The sequence below is a fragment of the Macrotis lagotis genome, chromosome 8 (assembly GCF_037893015.1).
Source record: "Macrotis lagotis isolate mMagLag1 chromosome 8, bilby.v1.9.chrom.fasta, whole genome shotgun sequence".
NCBI classification, from domain to species: Eukaryota; Metazoa; Chordata; class Mammalia; order Peramelemorphia; family Peramelidae; genus Macrotis; species Macrotis lagotis.
Genome location: NC_133665.1, coordinates 116,747,824 through 116,774,523, shown reverse-complemented (window position 1 = coordinate 116,774,523; position 26,700 = coordinate 116,747,824). Strand labels below are relative to the sequence as shown.

At 36.2% G+C, this 26,700-nt stretch overlaps 1 protein-coding gene across 1 annotated transcript in view; it reads right to left on the bottom strand.

The window, feature by feature from the left end:
- ABCA13 (ATP binding cassette subfamily A member 13) overlaps positions 1–26,700 on the bottom strand; it is a 493,610-nt gene that overhangs the window by 447,874 nt on the left and 19,036 nt on the right. The window contains exons 2-3 of the mRNA XM_074199032.1: positions 24,019–24,112; positions 20,144–20,267 (exon numbers count right to left, since the gene is read on the bottom strand). Coding sequence (XP_074055133.1) covers positions 20,144–20,267; positions 24,019–24,112 — 218 coding nt within the window. The remainder of the gene's footprint in view (positions 1–20,143; positions 20,268–24,018; positions 24,113–26,700) is intronic.

Here is a 26,700-nt window from a genome sequence, read left to right as displayed (position 1 = left end):
AACAACAAAAAACACACACAACTGAAAATGAAGAGGAAACAAATGAGGAAAGGCTAATTTGTGTGTTAGAATATAATGGAATATTATTGTGCCACAAGAAATGAGAAAATATAAATATATAAAAATATATAATATAATAATAAATTATAATAATAAATAAATAAAATATAAAATATAAAAACCCAGACTTACATCAGTTAATGCAGAGTGCAATTTTAGTAAGCAGAACTAGAACAATGTATACTAATTATACTTTATCAACATTTTTTAGGGTTGTTGTTTTTTTTTGCAAGGCAATGGGGTTAAGTGGCTTGCCCAAGGCCACACAGCTAGGTAATTATTAAGTGTCTGTGACCAGAGTTGAACTCAGGTACTCCTGACTCCAGGCCTGGTACTCTATCCACTGCACCACCTAGCTACCCCCCATATCAACATTTTTTTAAATAAAGATTTTATTTATTTTGAGTCTTACAATTCTTCCCCCAATCTTACTTCCCTCTGCCCACAGAAAGCAATTTGTCAGTCTTTACATTGTTTCCACATTGTACAATGATCCACATTGAGTGTGATGAGAGAGAAATCATATCTTTAAGGAAGAAACAAAGTATAAGAGATAAGATCAGAAAATAAAATATCTGAGTTTTTTTCTAAATTAAAGGGAATAGTCCTTGAACTTTGTTCAAACTCCACCATTCTTTCTCTGGATACAGATGGTACTCTCCTTTGCAGACAGCCCAAAATCATCCCTGATTGTTGCACTGATGGAATGAGCAAGTCCATCAAGGTTGAACATCACCCCCATGTTGCTGTTAGGGTGTACAGTATTTTTCTGGTTCTGCTCATCTCACTCAGCATCAGTTCATGCAAATTCCTCCAGGCTTCCCTGAATTCTTGTCCCTCCTGGTTTCTAATAGAACAATAGTGTTCCATGACATACATATACCACAGTTTGCTAAGCCATTCCCCAATTGAAGGATACTTACTTGATTTCCAATTCTTTGCCACCACAAACAGGGCTGCTATGAATATTTTTGTACAAGTGATGTTTTTACCCTTTTTCATCATCTCTTCAGGGTATAGACCCAGTAGTGGTATTGCTGGATCAAAGGGCATGCACATTTTTGTTGTCCTTTGGGAGTAGATCCAAATTTCTCTCCAGAACGGTTGGATGAGTTCATAGCTCCACCAACAGTGTAATAGTGTCCCAGATTTATATCAACATTTTTTTAATGAACAACTTTAATAACTTTTGCAAACTGATAAAAAAAATAAAATGAGCAGAACCAGAACAATTTGTACAATATCCTAATATTGTAAAAACAAATCAACTTTGAAAACTATAAGAATTCTGATCAATACCATTCATGATTCCAGAGGATCTTTGATTAAATCGCTTTGATTAAATAATAGATTTAGGGAACAAAAGGAGACACACACACACACACACACAGACACAGAGGAGACACTTCCTGAGGCAACCCACACTCCTCATGGTCTGAAAATCATAGTTTTTTGTACCCCGTATTTGTGGTTTTCTGTAGCCATTTGTCCTTGGGACCTCAAGGAAAAAGCAGCCCTGGAGAATATGAAAGGATTAAAAGAGCACCTAGGATGAGGGTAGTTACAAGGAATGAAATAGGTCATAAGAAGGAAATAAGTAGTAGATATGGATCCTATCTTCTACAAGAAGCCTTTTCCAACCCTTCTTAATTCTAGTGCCATCCAGTTCTTAATTTTATACCCAAATATAATTTGTTTACACTTGTTTGTGTGAGCACTTTGAGGGCAGGGACTGTCTTTCACCATTTTCTGGTATTCCCAGTACTAATACAGTATCTGGCACAAAGTAAACAATAAATATTTATTGAATGACTGTTTAACTGACTAGCGACTGCTTAGTTCTATTTCAATAGTTCTTAGTCACAAAAATTCATCTACTTCCCTGAACCAACAAATGACTCATGTTTGGAGTTCTCTTGGGAGGCAGAAGGAAAGGGATAAAATGTTCTGCCTTCCTGGCAACATTCCTGGAAGAGAGAAGTAAATGCTTTACCCTGTCACCAAAATTCCCAGAGACCTCTTTCTCCCAATTCAGAATAAGGTCCGTGGAAGCACTTTTTTGAAGTTTAACCTCTAATTCTAGCTGGGTCTGTGCTTTACAATTCTCTCTCTCTGAATGGATAGGTCCTGGGATGAGACAGAAGCACTCACCCCATCCTCTGATAAACTGATACACAGAAGGTCTTGGATTCAGACACTTCATCCATCCTCTGCTATAACCATCCCAACCCATTACTCTCCCATAACAGTGGCTGAGTCTCAATAGTTTTTGCCCTCAAGTTAAAAGGAAACAAAAACTTCCCAGGTATGCCTCTAACTCATCAACTTTTCCAACTGAGTAGGATCAAATGTCAAAATAGATTCATCACTGTCAATGAGATATGTTCATTGTAAGTATACTTTTCAATCTTGAAATCCTTGCATGCTGAATTAATGGAGACAGTGTATTGTTAAACAACTATTAACCATGGAATTAGAAGACCTAGGTCCAACGTTCAGACTTGAACTCTTACAAGACAAAAGACCTTGAGCGGGTCATTGAACTTCTCCTGGTCTCTATACATCTACAAAATGGAAATGATAATATTGGCACTGCCTGTGTCACCAGTATCATCAAGGAAAGTGTTAGGTCAGCATCAAAGCACAATAGAAATGGGAGCTATTTTAATTGTTCTTCTTAGGATAATGGCACACAACAATGGCAGGCATACTTTCAACTACAACTTCCAAAGTATCCCCATAGCAGATATGACCCTGAAGGGTGATATTCCAAGCACCCAAATTAAGAGATTTAAATTTAGTCAAGATTTTTAAAACAACAAAAAGAGAGAAAGTCATATAATACCAATCATCCAAATAACCTACCTATGAAAGTCACATGAAATTCTTTCAAATTTGTACAAAGATAATTTCTAAAAGACTTGATATACCATCAGAAATGACTGATGGGGGTGGCTAGGTGGCACCATGGATAGAGCACCAGCCCTGGAGTCAGGAGTACCTGAGTTCAAATCCAGCCTCAGACATTTAATAATTACCTAGCTGTGTGGCCTTGGTCAAGCCACTTAACCTCATTGTCTTGCAAAAAAAGCCTTAAACAAAATGACTGATGTAGTGGAAGAACCAAGTTTTTTGAATCTCTAAAACTAACTGATTCATGAAAGGGGACAACTTTTCCTTTTCATGTTCTTCATTATAATTAAAGATATCAGAGTTCAAAATAAACAAAACTAAAAACAAGGATAAAACAGTTGTAGTGGAGGTAAAGTCTGAGTCATTCTTGGCAGAGAGTTCTCAGAATTTAAACAGATGGAGCAGGACAAAAATTGATTCAATTCAGTTCATTCCACAGGGATTAGAGATTTACAATGAAGATAGCACTGTGTTGGGGAAGATAGCAAGTTAGAAAAAGAAAGATCCCTGCACCTTAATGCTTAATAGTCTAGTATGGGAAGATGGCAGAGATAAAAATAACTCAACATATCCCCTTGGTTATCATGGGAAAGAGAAGTATTGAATTGGTTTTGACTATTCTTGGAAAACACAAAGATAAAAATGGAAAATTAAATACAGGAGAGCTTCTATCTAACCCAAGGTTTAAATGTACTGTCTGTGTGACTATAGAGTAAGAAGACTTACTTGGGAGGCTGACATGAATGATTAAGAAAAGTTATAAAAGGGTTACCTTTGTATCATAATAAGGTCATTTTTGGAACAAAGGGAAAGATAGAAAATATAGCATTAAATAATAAAATAGTAATAGGTAGCATTTATATAGTGAGGTTTGCAAAGTCCTCCACAAATACTTTTATTTGACCTTTATAATAATCCTATGAGCTAAAAGATATTATCTCCTTTTTACAAATAAGGACACGGAGAAGGACTTGCCCAAAATCACATAGCTAAAAAGTATCTTAGAGAGGAATTTAGGGTCAGGATTTTCTCTATGCTACTTAATCAGATCATAGATTGGGGGTCAAGTTCCGATTCTGACATTATTAATCCTGTGTATGACCTTGATCAGGTCATTTGACTCCTTTGAACATTGGTGGGCATGAAAGATCACATTTAGGATAAGTATGACAGGAAGAGGAGGTGAGCTCATGTTTTGGAACAGTCCTCTGGCATAAAAGAGTCCCTCCTGGGAGAACATAGGGTTCCCCTATTGATTTTTGCTCTCTACAGTTGGGCATGCTATTCCCTTATCTCTCAGAGTAGCTACAGTTTGAGAGTAGGTTAAATCCTTATAAGGGTACCCAGTTCATATCTAAGGAAATGTGGTGGGGGCAACTAGGTGACACAGTGGATAGAACACCAGCCCTGGAGTTAGGAGGACCTCAGTTCAAATTCTACCTCAGACACTTAATAATTACCTAGCTGTGTGGCCTTGGGCAAGCCACTTAACCCTCCTGCCTTGCAAAAAAAAAAAAAAAGGAAGGAAGAAAGAAAGAAAGAAAGAAAGGAAGGAAGGAAGGAAGGAAGGAAGGAAGGAAGGAAGGAAGGAAGGAAGGAAGGAAGGAAGGAAAGAAGGAAGGAAGAAAGAAAGAAAGAAAAAGAAAGAAAGAAAGAAAGAAAGAAAGAAAGAAAGAAAGAAAGAAAGAAAGAAAAAAGAAAGGAAGGAAGGAAGAAGGAAAGAAAAAAGGAAGAAAGAAAGAAGGAAAGAAAGAAGGGAGGAAGGAAGGAAGGAAGGAAGGAAGGAAGGAAGGAAGGAAGGAAGGAAGGAAGGAAGGAAGGAAAAGAAATGTGGTAGACCAGTCAGAGCTATTGGGAAAATAACTCCTTAATGGGTTCAGGTGCTGAGAATAATATGTAAAACAATGGGAAACAATCCAATGCAAAGAATTTTTATAAGCAATGGTGAGGGAAAAGAGGAAATGAGACCAAACTCAAGCATCCACATTACCATAGAGTATAACTTGGGTTAAACCTGTGCTACATTGGGGAGCAAGAGATACATGTCTATTCAGCTGGCACATTGGAGGGGAGGGAGTGTTCCAAGAAGCCTTTGTCATCAGGGAAGGGGGGGGAACCAAATCAGGTTAGAAAAAGATTATTTGGGGGGGCCCAGCTGTACCAAGTTTTGAAAAACATTATCAGCAACATTTATCCATGTTCAATAAATTTATAATCTCCTTTAAGGGGAAACTCTTATGATGGCCTCAAAACTATCAGGCCTCAATTTGTAACAATAGTTTCCTTGAATAGATTCCCCTTAAGGGAAGACTATCATAGAAGTCTGAAGACAACCGGGTCCAATCTTAAACAACTAGGTATATAGTAAGAGTGAATAACAAATGACCAGCCCAAATGTTGCACTATAACCCTTGAAATGTTAAAAAAATGAAATGAGATTCCATGAAAAACTTCAAAAAGACACAGCCCATAATCACATAGGACCCAAAAGCATTGAGATGAGTTCTGCACCAGTGAGGAGATCCTAGATCCAACAAAGCATCCCAGAAGAATAGGAATTTGCATATTTTTACTACCTTTCTAGTAATACAAAGTACCAAGTTTTTGTAAGGAAGTAAAAATTCAACAAGTATCCATTATGAAGTTGACAAACTGGGTGTATCTCTGAAGTTCCTTGCCATGCTAAAATTCTGAATTTCTATATGGTGACTGTCAATTAAATCCACTCATGAAAATCTAATTTTATAAGTAATCACTATGGGGTTTTTTCTTGTTGTTTTTAGATTTTTCAAGACAGTGGGGTTAAGTGGCTTGCCCAAGGCCACACAGCTAGGTAATTATTAAGTGTCTGAGGCCGGATTTGAACTCAGGTACTCCTGACTCCAAGGCCAGTGCTCTATCCACTGCACCACCTAGCCCCCCATAAGTAATCACTATGAAGTGATTTCATCACTATGAAATAATGAAGTTATTTTCATCAATATGAATATCTCTACTAAGAAACTATGGCTCTTTCACTTCTTACTACTGCTTTGGGTGGGGGGGGACAGGGGAGGTCCAAGGAAAAGCAGTATAGTGGTTAACTATTGAAGTTCCTTCTGAATACAGCTAGTATGGTGCTTAAGCCACAGACATATAATCCTAAAATGGACCCATGCATGAAGCCTTTGCCACTTGAAAGAACCTACCGAGGCTTGTACTCTAATGAACAAAATTCAGGGTCACTTCTTAGACATATTAGAAGAGAAAGCTAGAAAAGAATTTTCAAAAGTGACCCAAAAAATTAAGTTTGTTTTATAATTATGTCTTACATCATCTGGCTCAAAATGACCTTGGAAAGCTCTGAACCATGAAGCAGGTTCTTCTGCCTAATCTGAACATGAGAATTCCTTGTGAAACCATAGAATTATCGGATTGTACAGATTGTTGAAATTCAAGATGACTATCCTCCTGCCCCCACCATGATGAATAATTGAGTTTTAGATCCTGGCTTTTTTTTTTATTTCAAGCCTTCTTGAATTTGATCTTAGAATTAATTATAACTTAAGCATGGGAAAAGTTTTTTTTAAAGAAAGAATCTTAAAGATATTAATTTGTGTGCACACGTGTGTATGTGATACCTTCAGCAAAATCCAGAGACCAAGGAAGAAAACATATTGTGGCAGGATTTACGTGACACACACAAATTCCTCCTTTCTTTACCCCTTTTTTTACTGTGCTCCCCAGTCTTAGGTGTGTTACTTAATGTTCAAAGCTGCTAAGGGAAAAGAAGTTAAGACAGAAGAAGAGGACAAAGGCAGAAAGTTAATTAATACTAGAAAATGAAAAAGGAAAATAGTAGTGAGGATTAATCATGTAAATAAAAGAGGCTCTTTTCACAATTTCAGGGCAGAGGAAAAAGATATGCATACATATATATATATATATGTACATATATATATATATATATATATAGTAACAGAGAAAAATTTATAGATTATAAGTGGTTTCACTAACAAAGGGGTAGGGGTAAAATAGTTGAGACTAAAATGATTGCCAAAAAGATGACAAAGAGTCCTACTATAGGCTCGAGAACTGAAAAAAACATAGAGGTTATCTAATTCAAAGTTCTCATTCTATTTTTTCCAAAGTCATTGCTATGGGGCTCCTTGGGAGAGATAAATGATCTGTGCCTGATTAATGGGGAGGGTAGAGTTGGAGAGAAGAAGAGATTCAGGTTGTTTATTGTAATCCAACTCTTGAAGATCTTCAAGTCCTTAAATACTCCTGGGACATGGACATGGACAGCATCAACCTTACTCAATCTCTTGCAACTCTTCCTTGCAGGAAATAAAATATCCCTTAGACAAGGGGGAGTAGACTAGAAATTTCTATCCTGCCTCCTTTCAAGCCTCCTATGACATTCTCATGACACATATGATATATGTGGGTGTGAGGAACTGTTTCACTGCAGAGAGATAAGAGAAAGTTAAATGGTAAGTTTTTTGCAAGCAGGACTGTCTTTCACATTTTTCATACCTACAGCACTTAGCAAAGTGCCTGTTACATAGAAGTCACTTAATAAATGTTTTTTTGAATTGTATCAAATTGAAATGAAATCCAGGGAAATAAAATAGCTTGTCCACACAAGACACAAGGCAGAGGGAGTGGCAGAGTCAGAATTCTAACTCGGAACCTTTAATTCTAATGTTCTTTCCACTGTAGCGTACTACATTGTCCAGCACAGCACCTAGCACATTTTCCAAATACACTAAACAATAAATGCTTTTCCACTATTGTTATGCTTTAAATTTTATAATCTTTTTTATTATGATTCACAATTTATAGGATAGGGACTTATAAAATAATTGATTTTTAGATTTATAAAGAGTAAATAGTATAAGAACCAAATTATGTTGCTAATCCAGACTTTATATTTCAGCTGAATAGAGGAGTCCTATTGAAGATGTTTGAATAGGGTTATAATGAGGCAAATGCGGGACTTTTAAATAGTTAATCTGACTTGATTTACAGATTGAATGGAAAAGGGAGAAACTAAAGGCAGGGAAAAAAATTAAACGACTACTCCAACAGTTCATACTTCATTTTCTACATTTCTTTCCCTAACATTTTAAGACTTCAAGGAAGAAGTACTGAAGACCCTTAAGTAAAATCCCTGAAGAGAAAAGGTAAGAGAGGTGACTGCCAAGTATTCCTTCAAAAAGGAATCCTAACAAAGCACAGCAGCAAGGTAATAATGTTGCATGGAGATAGAAATGAAAAACCTTCAAAATAGACTGAATGTTCCAATAAGTCTTTGTCTTTTCCTTGAAGGTCCTAGTAGTTAATGTCACAGAGAGATCAAAAGAGAGGAGAGTTGAGGAAGGGAAATGTGGTAATAATTTCACTGATCCCAGAAAGACCAAGAAGAATGAGAACTGAGAAAAGGCTACTAAATGTTTATATTTAATAGGCACTACCCAGAGAAATTCAACAGTCAAAAATCGGAGAGAAAAAAATTATGACTTTTAATATATAATACTCAAGGAAAGACATTGTTTATCTTTACATTTGAAAAAAATTTACACCTGTTAGAATGCAGAAGGAAAGGAACCAATAAAGAGTGAGAGATTGGAGATGTCAGAGAACAGAAATAATTGGAGTAGAGTCTCTGAAGCAAAAGGGATAGAATAAATGAAAGAACGTTCATTAACCAACTCAATTTCTAATATCAGTGTGGCTAGCTTATATATAAGCCAGTGCAGGTCACAAAAAAAGTATAAAACCGTTGAAAATTTTCTGGAAGCTACAATAAAAATGAAGGGAGAATACAACATGAAGAGATAACTGTTCATGGACTTGGATGGTCAAATAGAATTTAACCTGGAAGGAGTTGGCAAACTATGAAACTTCAGGACAAATCTGGTCCTCTAAGTACTTTGGTACTGGCCAATGGGTCACAAATAGCTTTTACTTTGTAAATATATGTGTGTATGTATACATATATATTTATATATTAATCTAAAAATTATTCATAGTTCAAAGGCAAGCCAAGGGCAAGATCTAACCCTCCAGTCAAGCAATAAAGAATGTTAAATGGAAAAGGTTAAAAATAAGGTGAAGTAGCCGGTGAATTTCTCACTTTAAAATACAACAAACTTTAAACAACATGAAAGAAAAATAGAATTCACAGTATCACATATGAACGTTAGATAGGAGAGACCTTAAAGCTCATTTGGTCCAAATGCATTTAAAAATGTGAAAATTTAAAGAAACAGTGTCATACAACTAAGGAACAGCACACTCAAAATTTTGGAGTCTTTTTTTTTCCAAATCATACGCACATTTTACCATATCACAAAATTTCAATGGTTCCCTATTATTGCCTTGAAGATTAAATAAAGATTCCTTACTACTTAGAATATAAGGTCCTCAAGAAAACCAGAAGATCAGGGAGTAATTTACCTGTCAGTTCTATGAAAAGGGAAGCAGTTTATGACCAAGGAAGAGATGGAGAACATTATTAAAAACAAACTAAATAATTTTCATTACATTAAATTAAAAAGCTTTTGCACAGACAAAAACCACTGTAACCAAGAGCAAAAGAAATGTAGTAAATTGGGAAACAATTTTTACAACTAGCATTTCTGATAAAGGACTCATTTCTAAAATATTCAGAGAACTGAGTCAAATTTTCAAAAAAAACAAGCCATTCCCCAATTGACAAATGGTCAAAGGAAATGCAAAGGCAATTTACAAATGAGGAAATCAAAACAATCCATAGTCATATGAAAAATTGCTCTAAATCACTACTTATTAGAGAAATGCAAATTAAAGCATCTCTGAGGTACCACCTCACACCTCTCAGACTGGTCAATATGACCAGAAAGGACAATGATCAATGTTGGAAGGGATGGGGGAAATCTGGGACACTGATGCATTGTTGGAAATATGAACACATCCAAACTTTCTGGAGAGAAATTTGGATTTACACCCAAAGAGCAACAAAAATGTGCATATCCTTAGATCCAACAATAACACTACTGGGTCTATACCCTGAAGAGATCATGAAAAAGGGTAAAAATATCACTTGTACAAAAATATTCATAGCCCTGTTTCTGGTGGCAAAGATCTGTAAATTAACTGAATATCCTTCAGTTGAGGAATGGCTTAACAAACTGTGGTATGTGTATGTCATGGAACACTATTGTTCTATTAGAAATCAGGAGGGACAGGAATTCAGGGAAGCCTGGAGGGATTTGTATGAACTGATGCTGAGCAAAATGAGCAGAACCAGAAAAACATTGCACACCCTAACAGCAACATGGGGGTGATGATCAACCTTGATGGACTTGCTCATTCCATCAGTGCAACCATCAGGGATAATTGGGGCTGTCTGCGATGGAGAATATCATCTGTATCCAGAGAAAGAACTATGGAGTTTGAACAAAGACTAAAGACTATTACCTTTAATTTAGGGAAAACCATTATCTTATGTAATTTTGCTATCTCTTATACTTTATTTTTCTTCCTTAAGGATATGATTTCTCTCTCTCATCACATTTAACTTAGATCAATGTATACCATAGAAACAATGTAAAGACTAGCAGAATGCCTTCTGTGGGGGTGGGGGGAGGGAAGCAAGATTAGGGGAAAAATTGTAGAACTCAAAATAAATAAAATCTTTCTTTAAAAAAGAATATATAAGGTCCTCTACAATAGACTTGCAATCTACATTTCAAACCTTATTTCACCTTATTCCCCTTTAAACATTCTATGATCAAGCCAAAACGAACTACTATATGTCCCTTAAATTTGACATGTCATCTGTCTCTATCTCTCTCTGTCTCTCTGTCTCTGTCACTATTTCTCTCTGTCTCTATCTCTCTCTCTGTTTCAGTGTCTCTACATGTCTCTATCTCTGTCTCTGTCTCTCTTGTTGTCTCTTTCTTTCTCTGACTCTCTCTCTCTCTCTCTCCCCCTCTCTCTCTCTCCCCATCTCTGTCTCTCAATGTCTCTCTGTCTCTTTGTCTCTCTCTCTCTCTCTCTCTCTCTCTCTCTCTCTCTCTCTCTCTCTCTCTCTCTCTCTCTCTCTCCCCCCCCCCCACCCCTTCCATCTCTGTCTCTCTCTGTTGTCTCTGTTGACCATAAAAGAATAATTGCAATTTCCCACTGCATATTTCAGAAAAAGGATGGAAAACTTATAAAGATTAGTTATTTGTACAATGTTTTTAGATCGGAGTCTTGTAGCTATTTAAAATATCATCTTCTTACCTAATGGAACATAGCTTTTGAGGACTGGAACTGATGTCATTTTTTGGCTTTGTATCCCCAACACCTGGACACAATTGATAAATAAATGACTGCTTAGACTGAAGCATATAATTTTTCACTTTCTTTCCTTCTTTTTTGTTCACTTCTTCCACAAAATAACTAATATGAAAATGCTTTATATGATTACACATGTATAACCCATATCAGCTTGATTATTGTCTCACGGAGGGGGAGAGGAGAGAGGAAAGGATAGAATCTGGAACTCAAAATCACAAAAAAGAATGCTAAAATTTGTTTTTACATATAAGTGGGGGGAAATAGAATATTTTTTAAAATAATTCTTGCTTGATTTAATTTAATCTGTATCTTATGGTATGGAGAGAAGAGCCCTAAAAAGGGAATAATAAGACCTGATTCATTCTTGCTGTGCTTTCTAATACTTGTACAATCTTAGACAAGTCACTTAATCTCTCTAGGGCTCAGCTGGCTCATAAATAAAATAAAAGGTTTAACTTAGACGATCAATATGCAGGTGGGCCCTTTAGCTCTAAAAATAATGAGCCTGAAAAAGTATGTATTTGAAAATGAACCTCAAAAAATGGAGGTGATAAGGGAGAAAGTGAGATCATAAATATCAGAGAAGTTTAAGTAGGCATAGAGAGACCTCTCTGAAGAGTTAGAAGGGAAGGGTTATATTCATGAAAAGAGACTCAGTTCAACAGCAAAAGTTAGATATTGAAGACAAAGGAAAAAGGAATATTTATATGTGAAGGTATCAGTTATCTGAATATTATTGACAATTGAATTTTTAATTTAAAAAGTATTTTAAATGACAGTTCTATTTATTTAATTTCTTTTTATTGTATTTATTTAATAAATTTAAATTATTTAAAATTTATTTAAAATTAAAAATTTTAATAAAAATATTTTTTATTTATGACCAGCTGTAGTTTGAAACACAGTCGAAATGATTCTAAATACAATGCATATATATTTAGTTACTATGCTGTCAGGATCTATTAGGACTTTTATTTTAAAAGTTTCTCCCTAGGACTGAGTGATAGCTCCATGATAAAATCCCTAATAGCAGAACTAAGTTTTATAATAATAGCCTAGATCAGATGAAACTTGGATTTTCTTCCAAATGTAAATTTGACCTGGATAGGAAAGGAACTTTACTGATAATCATGAACTAAATTAATCCAGGTGGAATTTCAAACACTGCCTTCTCACTTTTTTTACACCAATGTGGACTCCTGAATTATTATAGTTATGTTGCCAGCTGGAGCTTTGAGATCAAATTGAATTTATGACCCATAGATTCACATTAGCTAAAAGAGAAAACATAAGTTATAAATCTATAAAGCATTTAAATATTTTTCAGATATAAGTCACCATAGTTATATCTATGACTTCTAAGTTCTTGTCTCTTTCTCTACCCTTGTGTTTTTTTAATTTTCTCTCAATGTTCCTCTTCTGCTTTTTTTTCATCACCTCTTCTCCAATCCCTTTCTTTTCCTCTCTTCTTTCCCCCTCTCCCATATCTCTCCTGGTCAATCCTCAAGCACTACTCAAAATTCAATGATGACAAAGGCTAAGGGGGTGGCTGGTTTTTGTACTAAAAGCTACCAAAATTTCCAACAGAAGTAATTCTTCAAATGCAGTTCTCAGACCTAATGCTGGTTGTTATATCACCACCACTGAAAGTTATCAGAAATTAGAGCAAAGACAGTATCGGAAAGGGAAGAAGGATTAAAAAAAAAGTCAAAAAAGAGACCTAAATCCAAGTCATTTGTTGAATAAAAAGGAAGACACTGAAAGTTAGAACTAGATAATAGATATAAATAATTGAATTCAAGTTACAGCTCCACAGCACAGGGATAGGGATTGAACCTGTGATGAAATAGTTATAGGAAACTTTGGTCAAGGAAATTCACTCTACCAATGCATTTCAGAGTCTTCTCTGTAACCTATATTTGTACGGCATTGCCTAGAGCCCTGAGAGGTTACAGTTATATATGTGATATGTGTGTGATGTGAGACTTGAACCCAGGTCTTCCTAACTTAGATACCAATCTCTCTAACTCCATGCTAACTTATTTCCAGCTCCACTGTGTCCATACATGAACACTCCATCTCTGACAGATGCCGGGATGAGAACTCGCTAAACTCTAAAGTCTTGTTATTGCCTGGGGCTATAGAGCTAGACCTGGTCCTCAAAATCTGGTCTCTAGACTTAGTTCACAGTTGCTTCTCCCACATGATAGAGATCAAAAATTAAATGAATAATTTACATTCCCACCACAGAGAAAAGGTGACAAGGCTGATGAGACAAGAACTAGTCAGCTGGCCCCTATTAAAAGAATAATCTTCATGTGGTTTTTTTTTTTGATGCTCTAGAACTCTATTTTTTTTAATTTTAGAAATGCTTTATTTATTTTGAGTTTTACACTTTTTTCCCCCCAATCTCGCTTCCCTCCCCCCACTCCCCACAGGGCAGTTTGCTAGTCTTTACATCATTCCCATAGTATGGATTATTCTAAGTTGAATGTAATGAGAGAGAAATCATATCCTTAAGGAAGAAACATATAGTATGAGATATAGCAGAATCTTTAATGGAAAAACAAAAGAAAGATAATCACGTTTCCAACACTATGAGTTTAATCATTTTTCAACAGATTTTTTTCCTACATTTCATTTCACAGAACCTAACTCCAAAGGAATAGGGTTGATGTTGCCCAAAGGCAAATACACAAATCCAAATTTAAAAAAAAAAGCATCTTCCCATAGGGAAAAAAATTCCTTTAATTTAGGGGAGAAAATTTTTATGAAATAGAGAATAAGTGTGCTGTTACCATTTTCATGCAAGACATCTGAGACTCAAATATATTCACTATCAAAGTCATTCCCTACCTTCAACTCTCCCTATTAGTCCTTAAGAATTTACCTTTAAAAATCAACTAAGGAAGGGAGCCAAGATGGCGACAAGAAGGGATCGAGTCTTAGGAGCTCTCTGATAAAACTCATCAGCTAGGGACTCTTAACTAAACTTTTGAGAGACAGAACCCACAAAGGGACCCAGAGTGAAGTCAGTTCTCCTACTCAAGGTAACCTGGAAAAGAGCAGAAAGGCTCTGCTCCCCGGGGTTGGAGGGGCAGCCCGCCAGAGGGGTGGCCTGCCAGAGCCAAAGAACTTCAGCCTCCTGGAGGCAGCCCCAGGGCGCTGGGAGCCTCAGCTCACAGCAGTGGGGGAGTCTCCTGAGCTGCACCCCGGGGAGCACCGGGCACAAAGTGGGGGAACAGTGGGGGACCTCTGCCAGAGCAAGCATGTGGAGCCCAGCCCTCAGGGCACACAGCTAGCAGCCCAGAGCCAGAAACAGAAGCAGGCGGAGCTGGTAAGCAGGAGCCCCCAGGGCATGAGCCCATTGAGCTGAGGGAGGGGAGTGAAGAGAGAGAGACTGCTGGGCTCTGTCCTCTGCCTCTGGAACAGGACTCAGGGGCTCTGACCACATTCAGATCCTGATCACAGTCTAGGCCCCCCCACTAGAACAGCAGGGCCCCCACCCACTCAGCCCTGTGGCAGAGGGGGGTGCTTATGGTCATTCACAGACCAGGAGGGAGGACAGAGCCTCACACACTGAGACCCTTGTGGGAGTGCCCCAAAAGCTCAGGAAGCACCCCAAACCAGGCCCAGGCTGGGAAAATGAGCAAGCAGAGAAACAAAAGGAAGACTATTGAGAAATATTTTGCAAATGAGCCCAAGAAGGATCAAAATACTCAGTCTGAAGATGAGGAAGCACAAGCTCCTGCATCTAAAGACCAAGAAAAACAGAAATTGGGCTCAGGCTATGACAGAGCTCAAAAAAGACTTTGAAAATCAAATGAGGGAGTTAGAAGAAAAACTGGGAAAAGAAAGAAGAGAGATGGAGGAAAAACATGAAAATGAAGTCAGCAGCTTAGTCAAGGAAATCCAAAAAAATGCTGAAGAAAATAGCATGCTAAAAACCAGCTTAGGTCAAATGGATAAAACAGTTCAAAAAGTTATGGAGGAAAAGAATGCTTTAAAAAGCAAAATTGGCCAGATGGAAAAAGAGATAAGAAAACTCTCTGAGGAGAACAAATCCTTCAGACAAAGAATAGAATTCAGGGAGATTGATGGATTTACCAGAAATCAGGAATCAATACTTCAAAACCAAAAAAATGAAAAATTAGAAGAAAATGTGAAATATCTCATTGAAAAAAACAACTGATATGGAAAACAGATTTAGGAAAGATAATTTAAAAATTATTGGAATACCTGAAAGTCATGATCAGGAAAAGAGCCTTGACATCATTTTCAAAGAATTACTACAGGAAAAATTGCCCTGATATTCTAGAAGCAGAGGGCAAAATAGAAATGGAGAGAATCCACTGATTCCCCCCGAGAAAGAGATCCCAAAAAACCAACCCCTAGGAATATTATAGCCAAGTTCCAGAACTCCCAAGTCAAAGAGAAAATATTACAAGCAGCCAGAAGGACACAGTTCAAATATCGTGGAGCTGCAGTCAGGATCACACAGGACTTAGCAGCAGCTACATTGGAAACTCGTAGGGCTTGGAATATAATATACCGGAAGGTGAAAGAGCTTAGAATGCAGCCAAGAATGAACTACCCAGCGAGGCTGAATGGTCTCTTCCAGGGAAAAAGATGGACTTTCAATGAACCAGGGGAATTTCAAATGTTCCTTTTGGAATGGCCAGAGCTGAACAGAAAGTTTGATCTTCAGATACAGGACTCAGGTGAAGCATGGAGATTGGAGGAGGGGGGGAAATATGAGGAACTTGATGAACTGCATGTATTACTGCATAGAAAAATGACACTGATAATACTCATATGAACCTTCTCAGCTAATAGAGCAGGTAGAGGGAGCTTTTATAGTTGAAGCTCAGGAGAAAGCTGAATTCGAAGATAAAATATGGTGTAAAAATGGAGTCAATAGGGAAAAAAGGGAAATGGAATGGGAGAAAGAAAAAGGAGAGGGGGAATAGTCCAAGATATTTCACATAAGACTTTTTTTTATTACAATGAGCTATTGCAATGATAGGAAGTGGGGAGGCAAGGGGGAATGAGGGAACCTTTGCTCTCATCAGAAGTGGCTAGGAGAGGAAACAGCATATATACTCAATGGGGTATAGACATCTGGAGTAAGAAGGAGAGGGAAGCAGGGGGAAGGGGTGGGGATGTGAATAAAGGAGGAGAGGATGGACCATGGGGGGGGGGGGAGTGGTCAGATATAACACATTTTCTTTCTTACTTCATGCAAGGGGCTGGGATTGGAAGGCCTGCCCAGGACCATAGGGCCAGGTGGATTCTGAGCCTAAAGGGTGGTATGGGGGCTCAGGGCTTCTTGACCCCAGGACTAGGGGTCTATCTGCTGCGCCACTCAGCAACCCTACAGCAGAGTCAGAGTGAAAGGAGAGAGAAAATATAGTACATGGTAGTGGAGAAATAAGAAAGGAGGGAGTTGCAATCAGCAATGGCAACGTTGGAAAAATATGGAAGTAACTTCTGTGATGGACTTATCATAAAGAATGAGATCCACCCATGACAGAGTTGTTGGTGTTGGAACAAAGACTCAAGCACATTTTTTTGTTATTATTATTTGGGGGAGGGTGCAGGGCAAGTGGGGCTGGGTGGCCTGCCTGGGGCCACATAGCAGGGTGATCTTTGGGTGTCTGGGGCCGGATTTGGACCCAGGTGCTCCTGGCTCAAGGGCCAATGCTCTGTCTGCCACCAAGCCACCCCTACTACCATTACTATTTTATTTTATTTTGGGTCTTTTTTTTTCTTCTTTTTGGTTTTTGCAGGGCAGTGGGGATCGGGTGGCTTGCATGGCACACGGCTGGGTGATTGTTGGGTCTACGGGGCTGGATGTGGTCTCGGGGGCTCATGGCTCCAGGGCTGGTGCTTTGTCCATTGTGCTACCTGGACATACCTACAATTATTACTATTATTTTTTTATTTTAATTTTTTTCTCTCCCCTTTACTTTTTTCACCCAAGCAAGTCTATCTATATTCATGGGGGAGGAGGGGTATTTTGTTTACTTGTAAACAAGAATATTTTATTAATGTAAAAAAACATTTGTACAAAATGAGAACAAAAAAATAAATTAAAAAAATAAAAAAATAAAAAAAATCAGTTAAGTCACAACATTCTGATCCAATAATTCTTTTTTTTTTTTTTTTAGGATTTTGCAAGGCAAATGGTTTTAAGTGGCTTCCCAAGGCCACACAGCTAGGTAATTATTAAGTGTCTGAGACCGAATTTGAACCCAGGTACTCCTGACTCCAGGACCAGTGCTTTATCCACTGCACCACCTAGCTGCCCCCAATCCAATAATTCTTAATATGATACAATGTGATCCAGGTTGTACTGATTACCTGTGAAGAATTTGCAGCATAGGCGCAGGTAGCCCAGTAAAGTTGCTGAACCACTGACTTGTGCTAATGACAATACTAAAATATAAATACCTGTAGAGTTGAGTGGATAGAGGGCTAACTTGGAAGTCACTTAAAATTGTATATGTACCTATATATTAATATTATTATATGCATGTGTATACATTACTATGTATGAAATTAGAATTCACACCTGTACCTATATTGTATCCATATTATATGTAATACATATAATTTATCTTTGTATATCATATGTGATATATAATACATCTAAACTGTTTAAAATATATGTGCTATATGTTACATTCATAATATATATTTTTTTAACTGAACATAGTAGTTGACGGCTGGTGAAGAATTCTACCAGGAAACATGAAACTCTTTCAAAATGCAAATTAAAACAACTCTGAGGCACTACATCACACCTATCAGATTGGTCAATATGACTAAAAAAGAAAATGATCAATATTGGAAGGGATATAGGAAAATTGGAACACTAATGTATTGTTGGTAGAATTGTGAACTGATCCAACCTCTCTGGAATTATGTCCAATGAGTAATAAAACTGTATACCCTTTGATCCAGCAATACCACTATTAGATCTGTATCTCAAAGAGATCATTAAAAAGGTTTAAAAAATCACCAAAAATACTTAGAGCAGCTCTTTTTTGTAATGACAAAGAAATGGAAATTGAGGAGTTGTCCATCAAGTGGGGAATGGCTGAACAAACTGAGGTATGGGAATGGGATAGAACACTAGTCTATAAGAAATCACAAGGTCTAGGATTTCAGAATAGTCTGGAAAGATTTGCAAGAACAAATGCTGAGTGAAGTGATCAGAATCAGAACATTATACACACTAACAGTAACAGTGGGTAGTGATCAACCATAATGAACTAATTCATTTCAGCAACATAATAATCAAAGACAATTCTAAAAGACTTGTGATAGAAAATACCATCCATATCCAGAGAAGGAACTGTGGAGTATAAATGCATAACAAAACTTACTATCTTCAGTTTTTAAAGTTGTCTTAGATATTATGCTTTTCTCTTCTCTCTAATTTTTTTCCCATTTGGATTTAACTCTTCCTTCATAACATAATTAATATGAATCTATGCTTAGCATGGTTATATGTGTATAGCTTATTAGAATGCTTTATGTCAGGGAGAGGGGGGAAGGGAAGAGGGAAAAAAATGTAAAATTCAAAACCTTGCAAGAAAAATTATTGTTGAAAATTACAGTTGAAGCTAATAGGAAAAATAAATAAAATATTTTTAAATAAATGAACCTCTGTAGCTTATAGTCTTTTTAAAAAGTATTTATTTATTTATTTGTTTCCAATTAGATGAAATGATAGTTTTCAACATTTTTTTGGTAAGATTTTGAATTCCATATTTTTCTCCCTCCCTCTGTTTCTGCCCCCCTCCCCTTGACAGCAAATAATCTGAAATAGGTTTACATGTACAACTATGTCAAACATATTTCCATATTTGATACTTATGGTCTTTAGAGTTGCTTGGAGCACAGTCACATTATCAATAAAGTAGGAGCCAGAGGAAGGACTGAAGTCCAAGACTTTTTGACTCCAAGAAACCCAATTTCCTGACTTTCTCCACTACACCACAGTACCCTCAATGCTAATAATGACACCTTACATTCTAATCAGGATCACAGAATTTCAAATTTGAAAACAATCTCAATGACCAATAAGAGTGAAGAATCTGCTTTCTCTCTCTCAGATAGCCCATTCTACTTTTGGTCCGTTCTCATTGTGAGGACATTTTCCTAACATCAAGCTTCAATTTGCCTCCTTTTGTGACTCTCTTCACCTGGGATTTGGAGATTCGATTGAATTTAAGGCCCATGGATTCAAGTTAGCTGAAGGAAAATAAACAACTTATATATGAGGCGCTTAAACGTTGTTAAATACTGATGTTGGGACATGGAAGAAGCACTAAAGTTAGAGGTCAGTACCATTCCTTATTTTCACTCACTGCTCCTATTTCTTCCCTTTGAGACCAAGGAAAAAGTCTAATCTGATATTGGTTATCATCATTGTCTTTCAAATACTTGGAAATCACTGCTCCTCTAAGTCTTCTCCAGAATAAACATTCCCAATTCCTTCTTTTATTTTGCAAAAATTATCTAATGTAGTAAAAAAGAGAGAGAGAGCTTTCCTTAGTATATGAAAATTAACAAAACAATCTACAGAGAATAAATATTTTATGAATTTTAATATTTTCATAGTATGCAAATAGGCTTATCAATACCTGCTCACTAAAATAGTCCTGGGAGAACACCTAATAGTAAATAATTCAATAGTGGTTAGTTTTACCATGTGTTCTTACAAATTATAATTCATAGCTTTGTTTTATTCAGATCCTCCCTTTCCCAACTGGTGAGGTTTTACCATACATACTATGACTACCCTCTAATTCACCTTCATAAGCATGCTAAAAAAAAAGATTTATTTTACCGGAAGTGGGGTTCCTTTGGCACAGCATAACTGGTATTCTTGCATCTAGAACCAGCATTACAAAGGAGACTTTGGACAAAGGGATAAACTCCTTGGCTTGGCAAATTCCGGGGCTGTAAGTAACCTATGTACAAATAGAAAAAAGCAATGAAACTAGAGCAACGAATGCAATTAAGGAACACGTTTCTAGGCAGAGAAATTTCACATAAAGTAATGGTGAGACAAAAGTTCTGGATCTAACTCTATCCATTAGCTAGTCAAGCAGACTTTGAAAAGACAATATAATAACCGAATATATTAAGCACCTAATGACAAGGGATAGAAAGACAAAAAGAAAAACATCCCCCATCATCAAGGAACTTAGAACCCATTGTCAAATCTCTTTGTCCTCTCTAAGCCACAGTTTTGTCAACTGTAGAATGACTGGAACACAAGAAACCCTTGTATCTGGAAGACACCAATGATTCCAGAAAAAAACAGTTTCAGAGGTGGAAAGCATTCATAAGGAATCACCCATGATTCCTGAAAACAACCTTCATATTAGGAGTTTTGGTAGAGAGAAAGAGCCTGTTTTTGCTGCTGTTCCTCGAAGAAATTTCCTACCTGGTTTTTTCTTCTCTTCCAAAATCAACACTCTCCACTCCAAATTTCCAAATTCATTACAATTAAGTAAACATTTATTAAACACTGTGTGTACTATACTATGTACTAGGAAAAACAAAGCCAAAAATGAGTCTCTGCCCTCAAGGAGTTTATGTTCTTCTAACAACACCATTCTTCTAATTGCAATATATATGGGAGAATGAGTGTCCTCAAAATCTCAAATACTACAGACATATTTCATCATTCAGCATACTACCTATCCAAAAAAAGAACCAGGAGTATTCTGAGTTGAGAAATATCTTGAGATTTATGCACCTGACTCCAGATGATATTGAGAGGAAGCACTGAAGAAGGGAGAAAGCAAAGAAAAATTAGGTGAAAAATATTCTAAATTTTCCTGAATGCAATAATCCCTAATACTCATTGATTAATAATGCACATATTTCTTCCTATATACATCTCTATGCTTTATACAATACAACAAAATCATATTTATCCAGAATGATAGGGGATGAAAATGTACTTATTAATAGAATATTCTAGTTAAGTGAAATCTATTATGATAGTCTACTGTGTCCTTATATAGATTTCAAATTTGCTCCCCAAATAAGATAAAATTAAAATACATTAAACAATGAAACTCTATTGAATGCAATTTTATATTTCTTTGATAATTGTGGAAGTGATTGAAAACCTTGGACTATCTCTGGGTCATTATTAAGAACATCAGTTGTCCCTGTATCATGTGAGAAAGACTCTAGATTGTTTAGATTTTGAAATAGAATTTTTTTTGCAAGGCAATGGGGTTAAGTGACTAGCCCAAGGTCACATAGCCATGATTGAAATAATTTTTTTTAAATGAAATCAATATCAACTTATGTCTCTCATAAAAATAAAAGCAATGATTTTTCCTAAATTCGGACATTTAAATTTTCTGGTTGTATAGATCTTGAATAATTGTGGATTTATTGTATTTTATGTATATGTTCTATAAGAAGGTAGGGAAACTATGGCACAGTACTTTTAAACAGCACAATGAAACTGGTAATGCCATGAGACCATTCTCTGTATAGAGAAGGAAGATAGTATATGTGCCAGAAAGAGAGGTAGATCTAGTGACAAAAGACCTATGTTCAAATATCAAATGTTACCACTGTTGTTTGTCCTTCAGTTTTAAAGAGGACCAAAGACATCGCAGGTAATATCTTAATTCATTAGTGAATTCAATTTAAGTGAGGCAGTCTCATTTTTCCTAAATCATCAAAGTCCAGTGGAAGGACAAATGTCAAGATAGCAGGCCATGAGTAGAAATGTAGTGGATGACCTTGGCATCTTCATTGACAGAGTAGACTCTAAACCCTCCACAGTGCCTGTTTCAATCATCTTCCTGGCACCTTGGAATGAATTGTTCTTATCCATCCATTCCACCCGGAGAAGTTAATGACCCCTTTTGCACAGCCCATCTATTATCAATCTGTTACCTTTACTACACCCATTCCATTTTTCCCTACCATGTTTCCCTCCCCCAATTTCTTCAGAAGAGCATATTTTATTAAATTATACCACATTCACTCTCCCATGTTTTGTTTATGCTGAACAAAAAGTGAAAAAAACCCTGATATTTATATAATGTTTTAAGATTTTACAAGTGCCATTACCCATTTTATAGCTGAGAAAATAAAACATGAGAAGAGAAATAATTTGCTTAGGGTCACATATCCTATGGCCAGGAGCAGGATTTGAACTTGGGTTTTTCCTGACTCCAACTGAAGTATTTTCACTATACTATTCAATCACTGTATTGTATTTCATTTTCCTTTGATCTCTCTCCCCATCTCCCAACCCTTCCCCTCCACCATTGTTCATTAGATGTCACACTAACGAATTCCTCAAATGCCTTACTTCATTATGGAAATTATCATAGTTCCTGAAAAGCTATAACAAAACAACTGAAAATGAATGCTACAAAATTATGATTAAGTGGTACCCTAAAGAAGAGATGTGAGAAGCTACCTTCTCTCTAATATACCCTTGCTTTGAACTTGCAAGGAATACAGATGTGAAACATTGCATATAATTCCAGAATTTTTGATATGTTGATTAGTTTGACTAAACTTTTTTAACCTATTTTTTGTTATTGTTATGGAATGGTTCTAAGGTTGGGGAAGAATATAATAGAAATTTTTTTGTGATCTAAAAGCAAAGACATCATTAAAAAAAATTTTGGAGTGAGGTTACAGTTTTAGAAACACAAAGGGTGCACATTGAGCATTTGAAATGAGGGAGCAAATATTTACATTTGTACTAGTGTTGAAGGATAAATAAATTTAGACTTACTTCATAATATGAATGAGAGAAATAAACCTATGATTCATAAAGAATGCTATTTTAGGGGTAGCTAGGTGGCACAGTGGATAGAGCACCAGCCCTGGAGTCAGGAGTACCTGAGTTGAAATCCGGCCTGAGACACTTAATAATTACCTAGCTGTGTGGCCTTGGGCAAGCCACTTAACCCCATTTGCCTTGCATAAACCTAAAAAAATAAAAAAAGTGATTTAAAAGATAATGCTAAAATACTTGTAATGGAAAATGCCATCCATATTCAGAGAATATGGAATTTAAATGCAGACCAAAACTTACTATCTTCAATTTTTAAAACTTGTCTTTTGTATTATGGCTTTTCTTTCTGTCTAACGTTTGTTTTCCTCTTTTGCTATGATTCCTCTTTCACAATTTGAATAATATGGATTGGTGTTGAGCATGGTTATAGATGTATAACCTATGTTAGATTAATTTCTATCAAGGGTAGGGGAGGAAAGGGGAAGGGGAGAAAAATGTGAAACTCAAAACCTTGCTAAAAAAAATGGTTGTTGAAAACTACGTTGCATGTTATTGCAATGCATTCAGTTGGGAAAATAAATAAAAAGAATTTTTAAAAAAGAAAAAATGATTTAATCAGTATTGATATTCCACTAACCAATGCAGACCACAAACTCTCTAACAATTTAGTAGATAGTCTTTAAGAGGCTATCTTGACTAAAAAATTCATTAGCCTGTGGCTAAACTAGTCAAAAGATTCTCCAAAGTCAGCTACAGTGATCAAGGAATAATAGGCATGGAGCTCATTACCTTTCCAAATATTTCTAGTTTAAAAATACCTGCTAAAATTGGTACGTGATAGCCTTTGAAAATCCAGTGCTACATAAATGCTCTAGAGTCCTCAAACGAGGTTTTGTTTTTCTTTTTAATAAAAGATTGAATATTATACTTACAGTTATCTCTGTGTCTTGGAGGTTCTTGAAAGCGAAGCACAGTTAGAATTAGAAATAATGTGCATGGCCAGAGAAATTCAGCCAGGGATAGGACCTGGAAAAGGATGCACAGAACCATGTTAGAAATTCATGGAGATGACATGATTCACAAAGGATTGATATGCTCACCTGCCATATTATAATAATAATAATAACAACAAGGACTAGCATTTACACAGTGTTCAACCCTCACAAAGATCCTGGAAAGTAGGTGCTATTGTTATCCTAATTTTATAATGTACAAATATATAATATGCATATATACATATTTATAAATATTTAGAGAGATATAAATATATAGATATATTAATTATATATTTTATATCTATCAAAAGATAGACATATCAATGGATTAGTAAACTAAGGCAGAAGAAGTTAAGTGACTTGTTTTGAGTCACATAATTAAGACTGGATTTGAACTCAGGTCTTCCTGACTCCAGATTCAACACAATCTCCATTAATAGAGACAAGCAATTCAAGGGGAAAAATGGCAAATGGCATGAACTGGTATTAGCCATTGGGTCTTTTGTAGAACCATCAGGTTCTATGAATCAAAGGATTCTAAGAAGGAAAAGAAAAAGTTATAAGTCAACAAAAACAGTAGATGATTCCTGTACTTCACTGTTTATGTTTGGTCATGCACATCATATAGCTCAACCGATGTAGAGAACAATTAAAATTGAAGAGTAATAATGTCATCTAGAATTTAATCTTGGGGCATCTAGGTGGCACAGTGGATAGAGCACCAGCCCTGGAGTCAGAAGTACCTGAGTTGAAATCCGGCCTGAGACACTTAATAATTACCTAGCTGTGTGGCCTTGGGCAAGCCACTTAACCCCATTTGCCTTGTAAAAAACCTAAAAAAAAAAAAAGGATTCTAGAATTTAATCTCTGAAAGCATGAACTTATGACAGGCAACCAGTTAAATGTCAGCCCCTCTCTTGCTGAAGGATGTATAAAATAATATATTGCTTTATCTTACTGTTTGTTAACAGTGTGTTTTTTTTTCAATTAATGCTTAATATAGACAATTTGGTATGATCCAGGCAATAAATATTTGTTAAGCACCTACTACTTAGTACTGAATCCAAAGATGGAAGAGATAAAAAAGCAAAAAGGTTAATGGACAATATTGATCATTAGAAACATATATGAGCCTGGCTAACATGGATGAAATGAAAATATTATGGTAGCTCTCTCTCACTAGGTCATATTTCTGGTAATCATTATCGCAATATGAGTTCTCTTAGGAAGACAGCCTAATATTGTGTTCAATTATACAGGTAACTCCTAAGTAAGGAAACTCCCTCTACTAATTCATATCATTAACTTCTTTGCAATTTATAGTCTTTTGTTGTTTAGTGTTTTTTTCAATTGTATCTGACTCTTCATTATCTCATTTGAGGTTTTCTTAGCAAAATACTAAAATGGTTTTCCATTTCCTTCTCCACATCATCCACAGATGAAGAAACTGAGGCAAATAGGGTTAAGGGACTTGACTAGCATCACACAGCTATTAAGTGTCTGAAATCATATTTGAACTCAGGAAGAGGAGTCTTCCTGACTCCAGATCCACTACTGATAGTCTTAGAAAGTTTAGATGAGTCCTTAGGAATAAAGAACTTTCCTAAGATTACCCAGTCAGTATGTATTAGACTTGAATCTAAGTCTTCTTGAAATTTTGGCCTGCTCTCTGTCCGCTACACAATGTTATTTCTGTGTTTGTTTTAAGAAACATTTTTTAAAAGTTCTGGAATATTCTAGAAAAACTATAAAGCTATTTACAAAAAAAAATCCATGGAATCTAAAGACAAAATTCTCATACAATTTAAGTCATTGTATACTGAACTAAAAAACCTCTCTCCCCACCTCCAAAAATGACTTTTTTTTCCATTGGTGGTAATGCATTTAACTGGAATGTAAATAAATATACATAAGTAAAATATAGACTCTTTGAGGGCAAGAACTGTTCTTGTCTTTGTGTCCCTAGTATTTAACACAGCTCCTGGCACACATCAGATATTTTAAAAAGGTTCATTGAACTAAATCTGTTGATGGGGGCAGCTCTGTGGCATAGTAAATAGAGCCCTGGAGTCGGGAGGACCTGAATTCAAATCTGGATTCAGACACCGAATAATTACCCAACTGTATGGCCTTGGGCAAATCACTTAACCCCATTGCTTTGCAAAAACCTAAAATATATAAATAAATAACTCTGTTGATGAATTGAGCTCTTGATGGAGCAAAGACCATGTGTAGATATTACTAAATTGTCTGAAACATTATCCTATGTCTTTCTGAATAAGATTCTGAATAGGGAGCAAAATGGATGTGCTCCTTTCTAAGATTATATGATCTTTCATGCCAACTCATGCTAGACTGCCATTATAATATGATTTGCTAGGACATAGAATTGGAAACATCATGGCCTGATTTACTCTTCCAGAAGCAGAAAAGCTACATATAATAAAATTATGATGTAATAGAGCATTTTAGGCAAGCAGTAGTCCTGCCTCCCAACACCACTAAATTGGAGAATGACCAGACCTTGAGTCCTAGCTTTGCCCTTTGTTTGCTTTTGATGACTCATTTCCCCCCCATGAGTTCATAGCTTATTTATCTTTAAAGTTGGGGGTAATAATA